General features: G+C 48.7%; 1 protein-coding gene across 5 annotated transcripts in view; it reads right to left on the reverse strand.

Moving 5' to 3' along the window:
- The window catches only part of kcnq1.2 (potassium voltage-gated channel, KQT-like subfamily, member 1.2), a 435,625-nt gene that overhangs the window by 165,764 nt on the left and 255,666 nt on the right, over nt 1-14,195 (reverse strand). For all 5 annotated transcript variants that reach the window (XM_062061243.1, XM_062061246.1, XM_062061245.1 and 2 more), the window contains one exon: nt 4,251-4,326. In XM_062061243.1, the coding sequence (XP_061917227.1) occupies nt 4,251-4,326 (76 nt within the window). The remainder of the gene's footprint in view (nt 1-4,250; nt 4,327-14,195) is intronic.

Consider the following 14,195-nt stretch of genomic DNA (forward strand, 5'->3'; position numbering starts at 1 on the left):
TGCTACACAACTGTGTGGCCCTCGTTGACAACACAACACTGCTACACAACTGTGTGGCCCTCCTTGACAACACAACACTGCTACGCAACTGTGTGGCCCTCGTTGACAACACAACACTGCTACGCAACTGTGTGGCCCTCCTTGACAACACAACACTGCTACACAACTGCGTGGCCCTCCTTGACAACACAACACTGCTACACAACTGTGTGGCCCTCCTTGACAACACAACACTGCTAAACAACTGTGTGGCCCTCCTTGACAACACAACACTGCTACACAACTGCGTGGCCCTCCTTGACAACACAACACTGCTACACAACTGTGTGGCCCTCGTTGACAACACAACACTGCTACACAACTGTGTGGCCCTCGTTGACAACACAACACTGCTACACAACTGTGTGGCCCTCCTCGACAACACAACACTGCTACACAACTGTGTGGCCCTCCTTGACAACACAACACTGCTACACAACTGTGTGGCCCTCCTCGACAACACAACACTGCTACACAACTGTGTGGCCCTCCTTGACAACACAACACTGCTACACAACTGCAGAGGTGCCAGTGATACAACGGGGATGCATGATATTGGTCTTTGCATATGTGTTTTATGTGTGTGTGTGTGCGTGTGTGTGTAGTAACAGGTTGAGGCATAACAAAACAAAACATGCAGGGGCAGTTTTCAGTCCACTTTATGTGAGCGTGTCCCACTGTTGGGGCCACATTGGGACCACGTCGGGGCCACGTTAAGGCCACGTTGGGGCCACATTGGGACCACGTCGGAGCCACATCTGGGCCACGCTGGGACCAACGTCGGGGCCACGTCGGGCCCACGCTGGGGCCACATCTGGGACATGTCGGGGCCACGTTGGGGCCATGTCGGGGCCACGTTAGGACCACGTTGGGACCACGTTGGGGCCACTCTGGGGCCACGTTGGGGCCACGTTGGGGCCACGTTGGGGCCACGCTGGGACCACGTCTGGGCCATGTCGGGGCCACACTGGGACCACGGTGGGACCACGTCGGGGCCATGTCGGTGCCACGTTGGGGCCACTTCAGGGCCATGTCGGGGCCACGTTGGGGCCACGTTGGGGCCACGCTGGGGCCACGTCGGGGCCATGTCGGGGCCACGTTGGGGCCACGTCGGCGCCACGTTGGGGCCACGTCAGGACCACATCTGGGACCACGTCGGGGCCACATCGGGGCCACGTCGGAGCCACGTCGGAGCCACGTCGGGGCCACATCTGGGCCACGCTGGGACCAACGTCGGGGCTACGTCGGGTCCACGCTGGGGCCACATCTGGGCCACGCTGGGACGACGTCGGGGCCATGTCAGGGCCATGTCGGTGCCACGTTGGGGCCACTTCAGGGCCACGTCGGGGCCACGTTGGGGCCACGTCAGGACCACATCTGGGACCACGTTGGAGCCACGTCGGAGCCACGTCGGGGCCACATCTGGGCCACGCTGGGACCAACGTCGGGGCTACGTTGGGCCCACGCTGGGGCCACATCTGGGCCACGCTGGGACCACGTCGGGGCCATGTCGGTGCCACGTTGGGGCCACATCTGGGCCACGCTGGGACCAACGTCGGGGCTACGTCGGGCCCACGCTGGGGCCACATCTGGGCCACGCTGGGACCACGTCGGGGCCATGTCGGTGCCACGTTGGGGCCACATCTGGGCCACGCTGGGACCAACGTCGGGGCTACGTCGGGCCCACGCTGGGGCCACATCTGGGCCACGCTGGGACCACGTCGGGGCCATGTCGGTGCCACGTTGGGGCCACATCTGGGCCACGCTGGGACCAACGTCGGGGCTACGTCGGGCCCACGCTGGGGCCACATCTGGGCCACGCTGGGACCACGTCGGGGCCATGTCGGTGCCACGTTGGGGCCACATCTGGGCCACGCTGGGACCAACGTCGGGGCTACGTCGGGCCCACGCTGGGGCCACATCTGGGCCACGCTGGGACCACGTCGGGGCCATGTCGGGGCCATGTCGGTGCCACGTTGGGGCCACTTCAGGGCCACATCGGGGCCACGTTGGGGCCACGCTGGGGCCACGTCGGGGCCATGTCGGGGCCACGTCAGGGCCACGTTGGGGCCACACTGGGACCACGCTGGGACCACGTCAGGGCCACATCGGGGCCACATCGGGGCCACATCGGGGCCACGTTGGGGCCACGTCGGGGCCACGTTGGGGCCACGTTGGGGCCACGTTGGGGCCACACTGGGACCACGCTGGGACCACGTCGGGGCCACATCGGGGCCACATCGGGGCCACGTCAGGGCCACATCGGGGCCACGTCAGGGCCACATCGGGGCCACGTCAGGCCCATGCTGGGGCCACATCTGGACCACGCTGGGGCCTTTGCGTGTGTGTGTGTGTGTGTGTGTGTGTGTGTATGTGTGTGTGTGTAGTAACAGGTTGATGCATGAATAAAACAAAACATGCAGGTGCAGGTTTCAGTCCAGTTTATGTGAGCGTGTCCCTCTGGACTGCAATCTATCTGCGGTGGTGGGTTGTGGGCGATGACATAAGGGCGTAATTGTCAAATTGGCATAATTGGCCATGACGCATTTGAAAATAAGAGGGTAAAAAACATGAAATGGGACAACACATGATAGTTTTTTGTCTTTAGGTTTTTTTTTAATGTCACAAGACATTAACATCTGGGTGACATTTTTTAACGTGCATGACGGAGCGTCGTCACGTGGTGACATTGCTGGTTTTACCAGCAGAGGAGCATGTTGGGCAGCGCACACACACAGAGTACTTACAAGCAGACACAGCGTGTAGACAGAAAAGGGAGAATGGACGCATTTTGGTGTAAAAAGTACAGATAAAGGTGAAGTTATAACACTGAAACACCCTCAGGAAGAGCTGATTTAAGACATGGCTAACATCCATCCACAGTGTTTTAGCTACTTCTGAATCACTAATCCTGGCCTCCATGGCGACAAATAAAGTATGTTTCTTACAAGTAGAGTTATCACTGGAGGACGAGGAATAGCTAAACATGCTTCACTACACACCGTAGGAGGATACAATAGCTCACCACCGTCACAATGTAAACAAACGCCATGGGTGGATCTACACCTGACATCCACTGTAATGATACCAAGTACAAGAGTGTATCTAGTCGATACTACTATGATTACATCGATATTTTCTGAAGACAAAAAATATTTTTCCTTTTTTAAAAATGTATATTATGTTTATAAAGTCAGTAAATATGTCCCTGGACACATGAGGACTTTGAATATGACCAATGTATGATCCTGTAACTACTTGGTATCACATCCATACCTAAATGTGTGGTATCATCCAAAACTAATGTCAAGTATCAAAGAAGAGAAGAATAAGTGATTATTACATTTGAACAGAAGTGTAGATAGAACATGTTAAAAGAGAAAATAAGCAGATATTAACAGTAAATGAAAAAGTAGATTAATAATCAATTTCTACAGTTTGTCCCTCATAATGTGTACAAAATAATAGGTGTATAAATGACACAATATGTTACTGCATACTAATTAGGAGTCTTTGTTTGTTTACTTACTACTAAAAGACAAGTTGTCTAGTATGTTCACTATTTTATTTAAGGACTAAATTGCAATGATAAACATATATTTAATTTACTGTAATATTTGTTGTTAAAATAAAGCCAACAATGACATTTTTTTGTGGTCCCCTTTATTTAGAAAAGTATCTAAATACTTTTTGGTACCGATACCAAAATATTGGTACGGGGACAAGCCTAGTATCTAGAAGGCTCTGATTACTTGGTAAATATAGCGACAAAGTCTGTAAATTCCCTCCTGCTGCTCTGTCTTCTTATTCTCTGGCAGACCAGGTGCCGTATAATGCGTTTGAGCGAGGGCCAACACGTGCTGGGCCCCCACAAATGCACAGGAAACACCCCGCAGATGTGCAGTATGCACTCCATACTCATCAGTAAACCTCAAAGGTGGAACACGATACATTCCAGGGATGCTGATCTAAGTCCAATTTGCTCAAATTCAGCATATATTTCCTCGCCACTAGCAAACAAAATGAATCACCACATTCTGTTCTTGTCTTTGCTGCAATGCAACGACCTGAACATAAGACGACCTTGAGGGAAGTCTCCCAAAGTCCAACTTAGTCTGTCTTCTGCAGACACTTCTGATATCCAACACAAAACAGGATTCTAGAGTCCAAACTTTCTCCATCATCCATTCTGTTTGTTTCCTTCGCCTTACCTGAAACTTCTTGCGGGCCACAAAGTACTGCATCCTGCGTAGAACTTTCACCGCTGACCTCTGGGCATGAGACAACCTGGGACAAAAGACATGGACACTTTTAGTCAACACACAAGTAGTGTGTGTGTGTGGTACTTCATGTCAATGAGGTCCAATGCAGCAGGGCGCCACCAGATGGCGACGTGGTGAAAAAAAGCTTGTAAAAGTAGGACTTTATAGGCGCTCCAAGAGTTTTGTGGTCATGAATGCATTTCCATAAATGATCCAAACTGTGCAAAAATAAAAAAGGGAACTAGTTATAAGCCCATGGCGGAAAAATATGCACTGTACCTTTTATTTTTTGGTTAATTTCAGTGTGTATTTGTAGCATTGTCTGTTTTCGGAGTCATTTATTCATTTTTTTTACCCTTCTGGTTTTATTTTGTAAACAACTCTGCGGCAGAAGTGGCCGTTTTTAAAATTGTGCTCTGTAAATAAGTCAACTTTGACCTACATTGAGAAAGGACTTCTGTGTTACACCATGGTATATGCCTGGACCCTTGGACGCAGAGGCGGCAGGCAAAGTGCGGGTAAAATAGATTTAATAACAAAAAAAATTGTACAGCAGGGAAATGCAGAAAGAAAGGCCAAACTAGCAACTGTTAGGATCCCAGCAGGCACAAGACATTGAAACAACGTTGATTATACATACATGTCCTTTTGTTGGAAGCAGATCAGAATCATATCCATATTTAAGTGTTACTTCTTTCTAAACTCCTATAGTCATATAAAGAATAGCTAGTATTCTTCCTTCTTTTGAGTCTCATAGTAAGGTGTTGGCCTTCTAGATTGGAATGTGTCAGAGTAGAGATAACTCGGAGTAGTCTAAACGAAGGGAGTGGGGGCGAGGGACAGAGGGAAGATCACGGGACTTCCGGGGGTTTGAGGGGAGACCGAGCTAGACCGATCTGGACCGGGCTGGGGAACGCTGGTGTGCTAGATTGGTCTCACGTTTGTCCTCTAAACTTGGAGAATGAACCACAAAATACCAATTATTGCCTGTTGATTGAATATAAACATCAGCTTATGTGCCATAAAAAGAATCTGGGAGAGACTAGCAATTTGAATTCCCCATTGGAGGAATGCTGGTCAACGCAACAATTTGGGGGCTCGTCCGGGATGGCACGCTGTTGATTGATGACTTCAACAACATCGTTGCCAAATATTTGTATTTGTAAATTGAGACAATGTTGATGTCCAACGTTGGATGCACGTAGTTGGTTGGGAAATGACCAAATTTCAGCGGTCAAATCAACGTCACAACCTAACATTGAATAAACGTCGTCAAAGAGCAACGTGGTGTTTGACTTGCTCAACGGCAGGACCGGAGTCAACCAGTTCTCAACGCTGTTTCCTTGTCTTGTGTCTGTGTCACCACGAGGGTCGACTTAAAGAGGTTCCTTCTCCCGGAATGCAAGACTGACGAAGGCGTGAAGGTAGGATTAGATTTATTCAACATAAATCACCCAACTATCAAAATACAGGCAAATAACAAAAAAAGGCAAGCGTGCCTAAAAGACGTGAAGCTAGGACTTAGCATAGGCTATGGCATGAAACAAACACTTGGCATAAACTTTGAATCAGACATGAACCCAACAAAACTTACTTGGCATAAACGCTGTGACGCAAACAATGAAGCAGGCCGACTGACTGGCAAAGACCAGCTTAAATAATGCCTGTGATTAGTGCTCGGGAAGCAGGTGAGCACTAATCACAGACACGTAAACACAATCAGTAACCATGGTGACAAAACAAACAAGGAAGTGCAACCAGGAACTATGAAGTCTTAAACAGAAAATAACATAAAACATGATCCAAACCACATTTCATGACAGCCTGCTGGGATATGCAGCACAAAGAAGAAGAAAAAAAGCCCAGAAATGAGCCAGAGGACAGAGCTGGCATACACTGTGACGCATCCTGATTGGCAACCAGGAAGGGGTGTGTCCTGATTGTCAACCAGGGACAGGTGACGGAGACGGCGCTCGGACCACAGGAGTGGCGGCAAGTTGAGGCAAACAGGAAGTGCAACTCAAAAAGGACAGGAATACAAAACACAGGGACATAAATATGATGGCAGTGCGTCAAAGAAAAAGAAAGTGAAAAGTGAAATTAGACATTGTGAAAATGCCCATCAACATTAGCTCAAACGCTGCGACCATCATCAAGGATGGAGATGGTATCTTTGAATTGCCTTATATTGCGTTTTGTTGGTGTTCTCCTGTGTTTAGTGTTTTAGTTCCTGTCCCGGGCTTTTATTTTGGCGGCTATTCCGGTTTTGTTGGAGTTTTCCTGTGGCTGCTTCACTTCTGTCCCGGAGCATTTCCACGCACGTTTGCTCTTGGCAATCAAGACTATTTAAGCTGATCTAGGGGACGGCGTGGCTCGGTTGGGAGAGTGGCCGTGCCAGCAACCTGAGGGTTCCTGGTTCGATCCCCACCTTCTACCAACCTAGTCACGTCCGTTGTGTCCTTGAGCAAGACACTTCACCCTTGCTCCTGATGGGTGGTGGTTAGGGCCTTGCATGGCAGCTCCCACCATCAGTGTGTGAATGTGTGTGTGAATGTGTGTGTGAATGTGGGAATAGTGTCAAAGCACTTTGAGTACTTTGAAGGTAGAAAAGTATAACCCATTTACCATTTATCTTTTTGCTACCTTAGTTGACGATCCTTTCCATGCCGAGCTCTATTATGCACGTACTTTGTGGACGCCGTCTGCTGCACATTTTCCTCTGAGTGTTTTGCTGGGTTTCAGCAGTTTTGTTTTCTTTTCTTTCATAGTCTGGCTGTGTGGAGCACTTCCCTTCTACTCTCGCCTTTTTGTTTACCCTTCGACGCACTGTTTGTCATCCAAGACATGAATATGTGAAAGAATCTTCTACGATGAAATACAAACCCCGTTTCCATATGAGTTGGGAAATTGTGTTAGATGTAAATATAAACGGAATATAATGATTTGCAAATCATTTCCAACCCATATTCAATGAAATGCACTACAAAGACAACATATTTGATGTTCAAACTCATAAAAAAAAAAAGTTTTTCAAATAATCATTAACTTTACAATTTGATGCCAGCAACACGTGACAAAGAAGTTGGGAAAGGTGGCAATAAATACTGATAAAGTTGAGGAATGCTCATCAAACACTTATTTGGAACAACCCACAGGTGAACAGGCTAATTGGGAACAGGTGGGTGCCATGATTGGGTATAAAAGTAGATTCCATGAAATGCTCAGTCATTCACAAACAAGGATGGGGCGAGGGTCACCACTTTGTCAACAAATGCCTGAGCAAATTGTTGAACAGTTTAAGAAAAACCTTTCTCAACCAGCTATTGCAAGGAATTTAGGGATTTCACCATCTACGCTCCGTAATATCATCAAAGGGTTCAGAGAATCTGGAGAAATCACTGCACGTAAGCAGCTAAGCCCATGACCTTCCATCCCTCAGGCTGTACTGCATCAACAAGCCACATCAGTGTGTAAAGGATATCACCACATGGGCTCAGGAACACTTCAGAAACCCACTGTCAGTAACTACAGTTGGTCGCTACATCTGTAAGTGCAAGTTAAAACTCTCCTATGCAAGGCGAAAACCGTTTATCAACAACACCCAGAAACGCCGTCGGCTTCGCTGGGCCTGAGCTCATCTAAGATGGACTGATACAAAGTGGAAAAGTGTTCTGTGGTCTGACGAGTCCACATTTCAAATTGTTTTTGGAAACTGTGGACGTCGTGAGGAAAGAGGAAAAGAACCATCCGGATTGTTCTAGGCGCAAAGTGTAAAAGGCAGCATGTGTGATGGTATGGGGGTGTATTAGTGCCCAAGACATGGGTAACTTACACATCTGTGAAGGCACCATTAATGCTGAAAGGTACATACAGCTTTTGGAGCAACATATGTTGCCATCCAAGCAACGTTACCATGGACGCCCCTGCTTATTTCAGCAAGACAATGCCAAGCCACGTGTTACATCAACGTGGCTTCATCGTAAAAGAGTGCGGGTACTAGACTGGCCTGCCTGTAGTCCAGACCTGTCTCCCATTGAAAATGTGTGAAGCCTAAAATACCACAAGGGAGACCCCCGGACTGTTGAACAACTTAAGCTGTACATCAAGCAAGAATGGGAAAGAATTCCACTTTCAAAGCTTCAACAATTAGTTTCCTCAGTTCCCAATCGTTTTTGAGTGTTGTTAAAAGGAAAGGCCATGTAACACAGTGGTGAACATGCCCTTTCCCAACTACTTTGGCACGTGTTGCAGCCATGAAATTCTAAGTTAATTATTTGCAAAAAATAAATTTATGAGTTTGAACATCAAATATGTTGTCTTTGTAGTGCATTCAACTGAATATGGCTTGAAAAGGATTTGCAATTCATTGTATTCCGTTTATATTTACATCTTCCCAACTCATATGGAAACGGGGTTTGTAGATGGTCACTAACTAAGCAGCAAGGTGATCAGAGAGGATAGCACAGTGGTTTGGGTTTACAGACTGTAGAGTGACTCCTGGTGGGAATGACACTTATTACTTCCCATGCAAAAACACAAAGTCTGGGTCAGGCCACATCTCAAGTGTCCGTGCAATATTTTGACAGGCACATTGAAATGTTAAATATGGCTTCTCTCCCAGAAGGCCCTGCAGCCTGGTGCAAAGTGGACTGGAGGAAGACCAGGCCCAGTTTGGCTCCCTGAAAGCTTGTCCCCTGGTCTCATAGCAGCACATCTGTGTCAACACAAAGGAGGGGGAAAAAAGCCAGTGGTATGGAGCTAAATGGTGGAGCAGAAACCGCTAGATGCAAACAACACACACACACACACGCATACACACACACACACACACACACACACACACACACACACACACACACACACACACACACACACACACACACACACACACACACACACACACACACACGCACAGTGGTGAGTGTACTGGTGTTTGTTTTCTCTGGGAGGCACATGTCCTTCTAAGCCCAGAGTGGCTGACAGCTGCATGTTTGCATGATTTGTGCCTGAAGTGCAAAATAGAAGCCGGGACTTGAACGTTCGTGGAGTGTGTGACTTGTACGTTTGAACGTTTGTGGAGTGTGTGACTCGCACATTTGAACGTTTGTGGAGTGTGTGACTCGCACATTTGAACGTTTGTGTAGTGTGTGACTTGTACGTTTGAACGTTTGTGGAGTGTGTGACTCGCACATTTGAACGTTTGTGGAGTGTGTGACTCGCACATTTGAACGTTTGTGTAGTGTGTGACTTGCACGTTTGTGGAGTGTGTGACTCGCACGTTTGCACGTTTGTGGAGTGTGTGACTTGCACGTTTGTGGAGTGTGTGACTCACACGTTTGAACGTTTGTGGAGTGTGTGACTTGTACGTTTCAACGTTTGTGGAGTGTGTCACTCGCACGTTTGAACGTTTGTGGAGTGTGTGACTCGCACGTTTGAACGTTTGTGGAGTGTGTGACTCGCACGTTTGAACGTTTGTGGAGTGTGTGACTCGCACGTTTGAACGTTTGTGGAGTGTGTGACTTGCACGTTTGTGGAGTGTGTGACTCGCACGTTTGAACGTTTGTGGAGTGTGTGACTCGCACGTTTGCACGTTTGTGGAGTGTGTGACTTGCACGTTTGTGGAGTGTGTGACTCGCACGTTTGCACGTTTGTGGAGTGTGTGACTTGCACGTTTGTGGAGTGTGTGACTCGCACGTTTGAACGTTTGTGGAGTGTGTGACTTGCACGTTTGAACGTTTGTGGAGTGAGTGACTTGCACGTTTGTGGAGTGTGTGACTTGCACGTTTGTGGAGTGTGTGACTCGCACGTTTGAACGTTTGTGGAGTGTGTGACTCGCACGTTTGCACGTTTGTGGAGTGTGTGACTTGCACGTTTGTGGAGTGTGTGACTCGCACGTTTGCACGTTTGTGGAGTGTGTGACTTGCACGTTTGTGGAGTGTGTGACTCGTACGTTTGAACGTTTGTGGAGTGTGTGACTCGCACGTTTGCACGTTTGTGGAGTGTGTGACTTGCACGTTTGTGGAGTGTGTGACTCGCACGTTTGCACGTTTGTGGAGTGTGTGACTTGCACGTTTGTGGAGTGTGTGACTCGCACGTTTGAACGTTTGTGGAGTGTGTGACTTGTACGTTTGAACGTTTGTGGAGTGAGTGACTTGCACGTTTGTGGAGTGTGTGACTTGCACGTTTGTGGAGTGAGTGACTTGCACGTTTGTGGAGTGTCTGACTTGCACATTTGTGGAGTGTGTGACTTGCACGTTTGTGGAGTGAGTGACTTGCACGTTTGTGGAGTGAGTGACTTGCACGTTTGTGGAGTGTGTGACTTGCACGTTTGTGGAGTGTGTGACTCGCACGTTTGAACGTTTGTGGAGTGTGTGACTTGCACGTTTGAACGTTTGTGGAGTGTGTGACTTGCACGTTTGTGGAGTGTGTGACTCGCACGTTTGAACGTTTGTGGAGTGTGTGACTTGCACGTTTGAACGTTTGTGGAGTGAGTGACCTGCACGTTTGTGGAGTGTGTGACTTGCACGTTTGTGGAGTGTGTGACTCGCACGTTTGAACGTTTGTGGAATGTGTGACTTGCACGTTTGTGGAGTGTGTGACTTGCACGTTTGTGGAGTGTGTGACTTGCATGTTTGTGGAGTGTGTGACTTGCACGTTTGTGGAGTGTGTGACTTGCACGTTTGTGGAGTGTGTGACTCGCACGTTTGTGGAGTGTGTGACTCGCACGTTTGAACGCTTGTGGAGTGTGTGACTTGCACGTTTGTGGAGTGTGTGACTTGCACGTTTGTGGAGTGTGTGACTTGCACGTTTGAACGTTTGTGGAGTGAGTGACTTGCACGTTTGTGGAGTGTGTGACTTGCACGTTTGTGGAGTGTGTGACTCGCACGTTTGAACGTTTGTGGAATGTGTGACTTGCACGTTTGTGGAGTGTGTGACTTGCACGTTTGTGGAGTGTGTGACTTGCACGTTTGTGGAGTGTGTGACTTGCACGTTTGTGGAGTGTGTGACTTGCACGTTTGTGGAGTGTGTGACTCGCACGTTTGTGGAGTGTGTGACTCGCACGTTTGAACGCTTGTGGAGTGTGTGACTTGCACGTTTGAACGTTTGTGGAGTGTGTGACTTGCACGTTTGTGGAGTGTGTGACTTGCACGTTTGTGGAGTGTGTGACTTGCACGTTTGTGGAGTGTGTGACTCGCACGTTTGTGGAGTGTGTGACTTGCACGTTTGAACGTTTGTGGAGTGAGTGACTTGCACGTTTGTGGAGTGTGTGACTTGCACGTTTGTGGAGTGTGTGACTCGCACGTTTGAACGTTTGTGGAGTGTGTGACTTGCACGTTTGTGGAGTGTGTGACTTGCACGTTTGTGGAGTGTGTGACTTGCACGTTTGTGGAGTGTGTGACTTGCACGTTTGTGGAGTGTGTGACTTGCACGTTTGTGGAGTGAGTGACTTGCACGTTTGTGGAGTGTGTGACTTGCACGTTTGTGGAGTGTGTGACTTGCACGTTTGTGGAGTGAGTGACTTGCACGTTTGTGGAGTGTGTGACTTGCACGTTTGTGGAGTGTGTGACTTGCACGTTTGTGGAGTGTGTGACTTGCACGTTTGTGGAGTGTGTGACTTGCACGTTTGTGGCGTGTGTGACTTGCACGTTTGTGGAGTGTGTGACTCGCACGTTTGAACGTTTGTGGAGTGAGTGACTTGCACGTTTGTGGAGTGTGTGACTTGCACGTTTGTGGAGTGTGTGACTTGCACGTTTGAACGTTTGTGGAGTGTGTGACTTGCACGTTTGAACATTTGTGGAGTGAGTGACTTGCACGTTTGTGGAGTGTGTGACTTGCACGTTTGTGGAGTGTGTGACTTGCACGTTTGTGGAGTGTGTGACTTGCATGTTTGTGGATTGAGTGACTTGCACGTTTGTGGAGTGTGTGACTTGCACGTTTGTGGAGTGAGTGACTTGCACGTTTGTGGAGTGTGTGACTTGCACGTTTGTGGAGTGTGTGACTCGCACGTTTGAACGTTTGTGGAGTGTGTGACTCGCACGTTTGAACGTTTGTGGAGTGAGTGACTTGCACGTTTGTGGAGTGAGTGACTTGCACGTTTGTGGAGTGTGTGACTTGCACGTTTGTGGAGTGAGTGAATTGCACGTTTGTGGAGTGTGTGACTTGCACGTTTGTGGAGTGAGTGACTTGCACGTTTGTGGAGTGTGTGACTTGCACGTTTGTGGAGTGTGTGACTTGCACGTTTGTGGAGTGTGTGACTTGCACGTTTGTGGAGTGTGTGACTCGCACGTTTGAACGTTTGTGGAGTGTGTGACTTGCACGTTTGAACGTTTGTGGAGTGAGTGACTTGCACGTTTGTGGAGTGTGTGACTCGCACGTTTGAACGCTTGTGGAGTGTGTGACTCGCACGTTTGAACGTTTGTGGAGTGAGTGACTTGCACGTTTGTGGAGTGTGTGACTTGCACGTTTGTGGAGTGTGTGACTTGCCGTTTGTGGACTGTGTGACTCGCACGTTTGAACGTTTGTGGAGTGAGTGACTTGCACGTTTGTGGAGTGTGTGACTTGCACGTTTGTGGAGTGTGTGACTTGCACGTTTGTGGAGTGTGTGACTCGCACGTTTGAACGTTTGTGGAGTGAGTGACTTGCACGTTTGTGGAGTGAGTGACTTGCACGTTTGTGGAGTGTGTGACTTGCACGTTTGTGGAGTGAGTGAATTGCACGTTTGTGGAGTGTGTGACTTGCACGTTTGTGGAGTGAGTGACTTGCACGTTTGTGGAGTGTGTGACTTGCACGTTTGTGGAGTGTGTGACTTGCACGTTTGTGGAGTGTGTGACTTGCACGTTTGTGGAGTGTGTGACTCGCACGTTTGAACGTTTGTGGAGTGTGTGACTTGCACGTTTGAACGTTTGTGGAGTGAGTGACTTGCACGTTTGTGGAGTGTGTGACTCGCACGTTTGAACGCCTGTGGAGTGTGTGACTCGCACGTTTGAACGTTTGTGGAGTGAGTGACTTGCACGTTTGTGGAGTGTGTGACTTGCACGTTTGTGGAGTGTGTGACTTGCCGTTTGTGGACTGTGTGACTCGCACGTTTGAACGTTTGTGGAGTGAGTGACTTGCACGTTTGTGGAGTGTGTGACTTGCACGTTTGTGGAGTGTGTGACTTGCACGTTTGTGGAGTGTGTGACTCGCACGTTTGAACGTTTGTGGAGTGTGTGACTTGCACGTTTGAATGTTTGTGGAGTGAGTGACTTGCACATTTGTGGAGTGTGTGACTTGCACGTTTGTGGAGTGTGTGACTTGCACGTTTGTGGAGTGTGTGACTCGCACGTTTGTGGAGTGAGTGACTTGCACGTTTGTGGAGTGTGTGACTTGCACGTTTGTGGAGTGAGTGACTTGCACGTTTGTGGAGTGTGTGACTTGCACGTTTGTGGAATGTGTGACTTGCACGTTTGTGGAGTGTGTGACTTGCACGTTTGTGGAGTGTGTGACTCGCACGTTTGAACGTTTGTGGAGTGTGTGACTTGCACGTTTGAACGTTTGTGGAGTGAGTGACTTGCACGTTTGTGGAGTGTGTGACTTGCACGTTTGTGGAGTGTGTGACTCGCACGTTTGAACGTTTGTGGAGTGTGTGACTTGCACGTTTGAACGTTTGTGGAGTGAGTGACTTGCACGTTTGTGGAGTGTGTGACTTGCACGTTTGTGGAGTGAGTGACTTGCACGTTTGTGGAGTGTGTGACTTGCACGTTTGAACGTTTGTGGAGTGAGTGACTTGCACGTTTGTGGAGTGTGTGACTTGCACGTTTGTGGAGTGTGTGACTCGCACGTTTGAACGTTTGTGGAGTGTGTGACTTGCACGTTTGAACGTTTGTGGAGTGAGTGACTTGCATGTTTGTGGAG

The sequence above is a fragment of the Entelurus aequoreus genome, linkage group LG10, assembly GCF_033978785.1.
Source record: "Entelurus aequoreus isolate RoL-2023_Sb linkage group LG10, RoL_Eaeq_v1.1, whole genome shotgun sequence".
NCBI lineage: Eukaryota > Metazoa > Chordata > Actinopteri > Syngnathiformes > Syngnathidae > Entelurus > Entelurus aequoreus.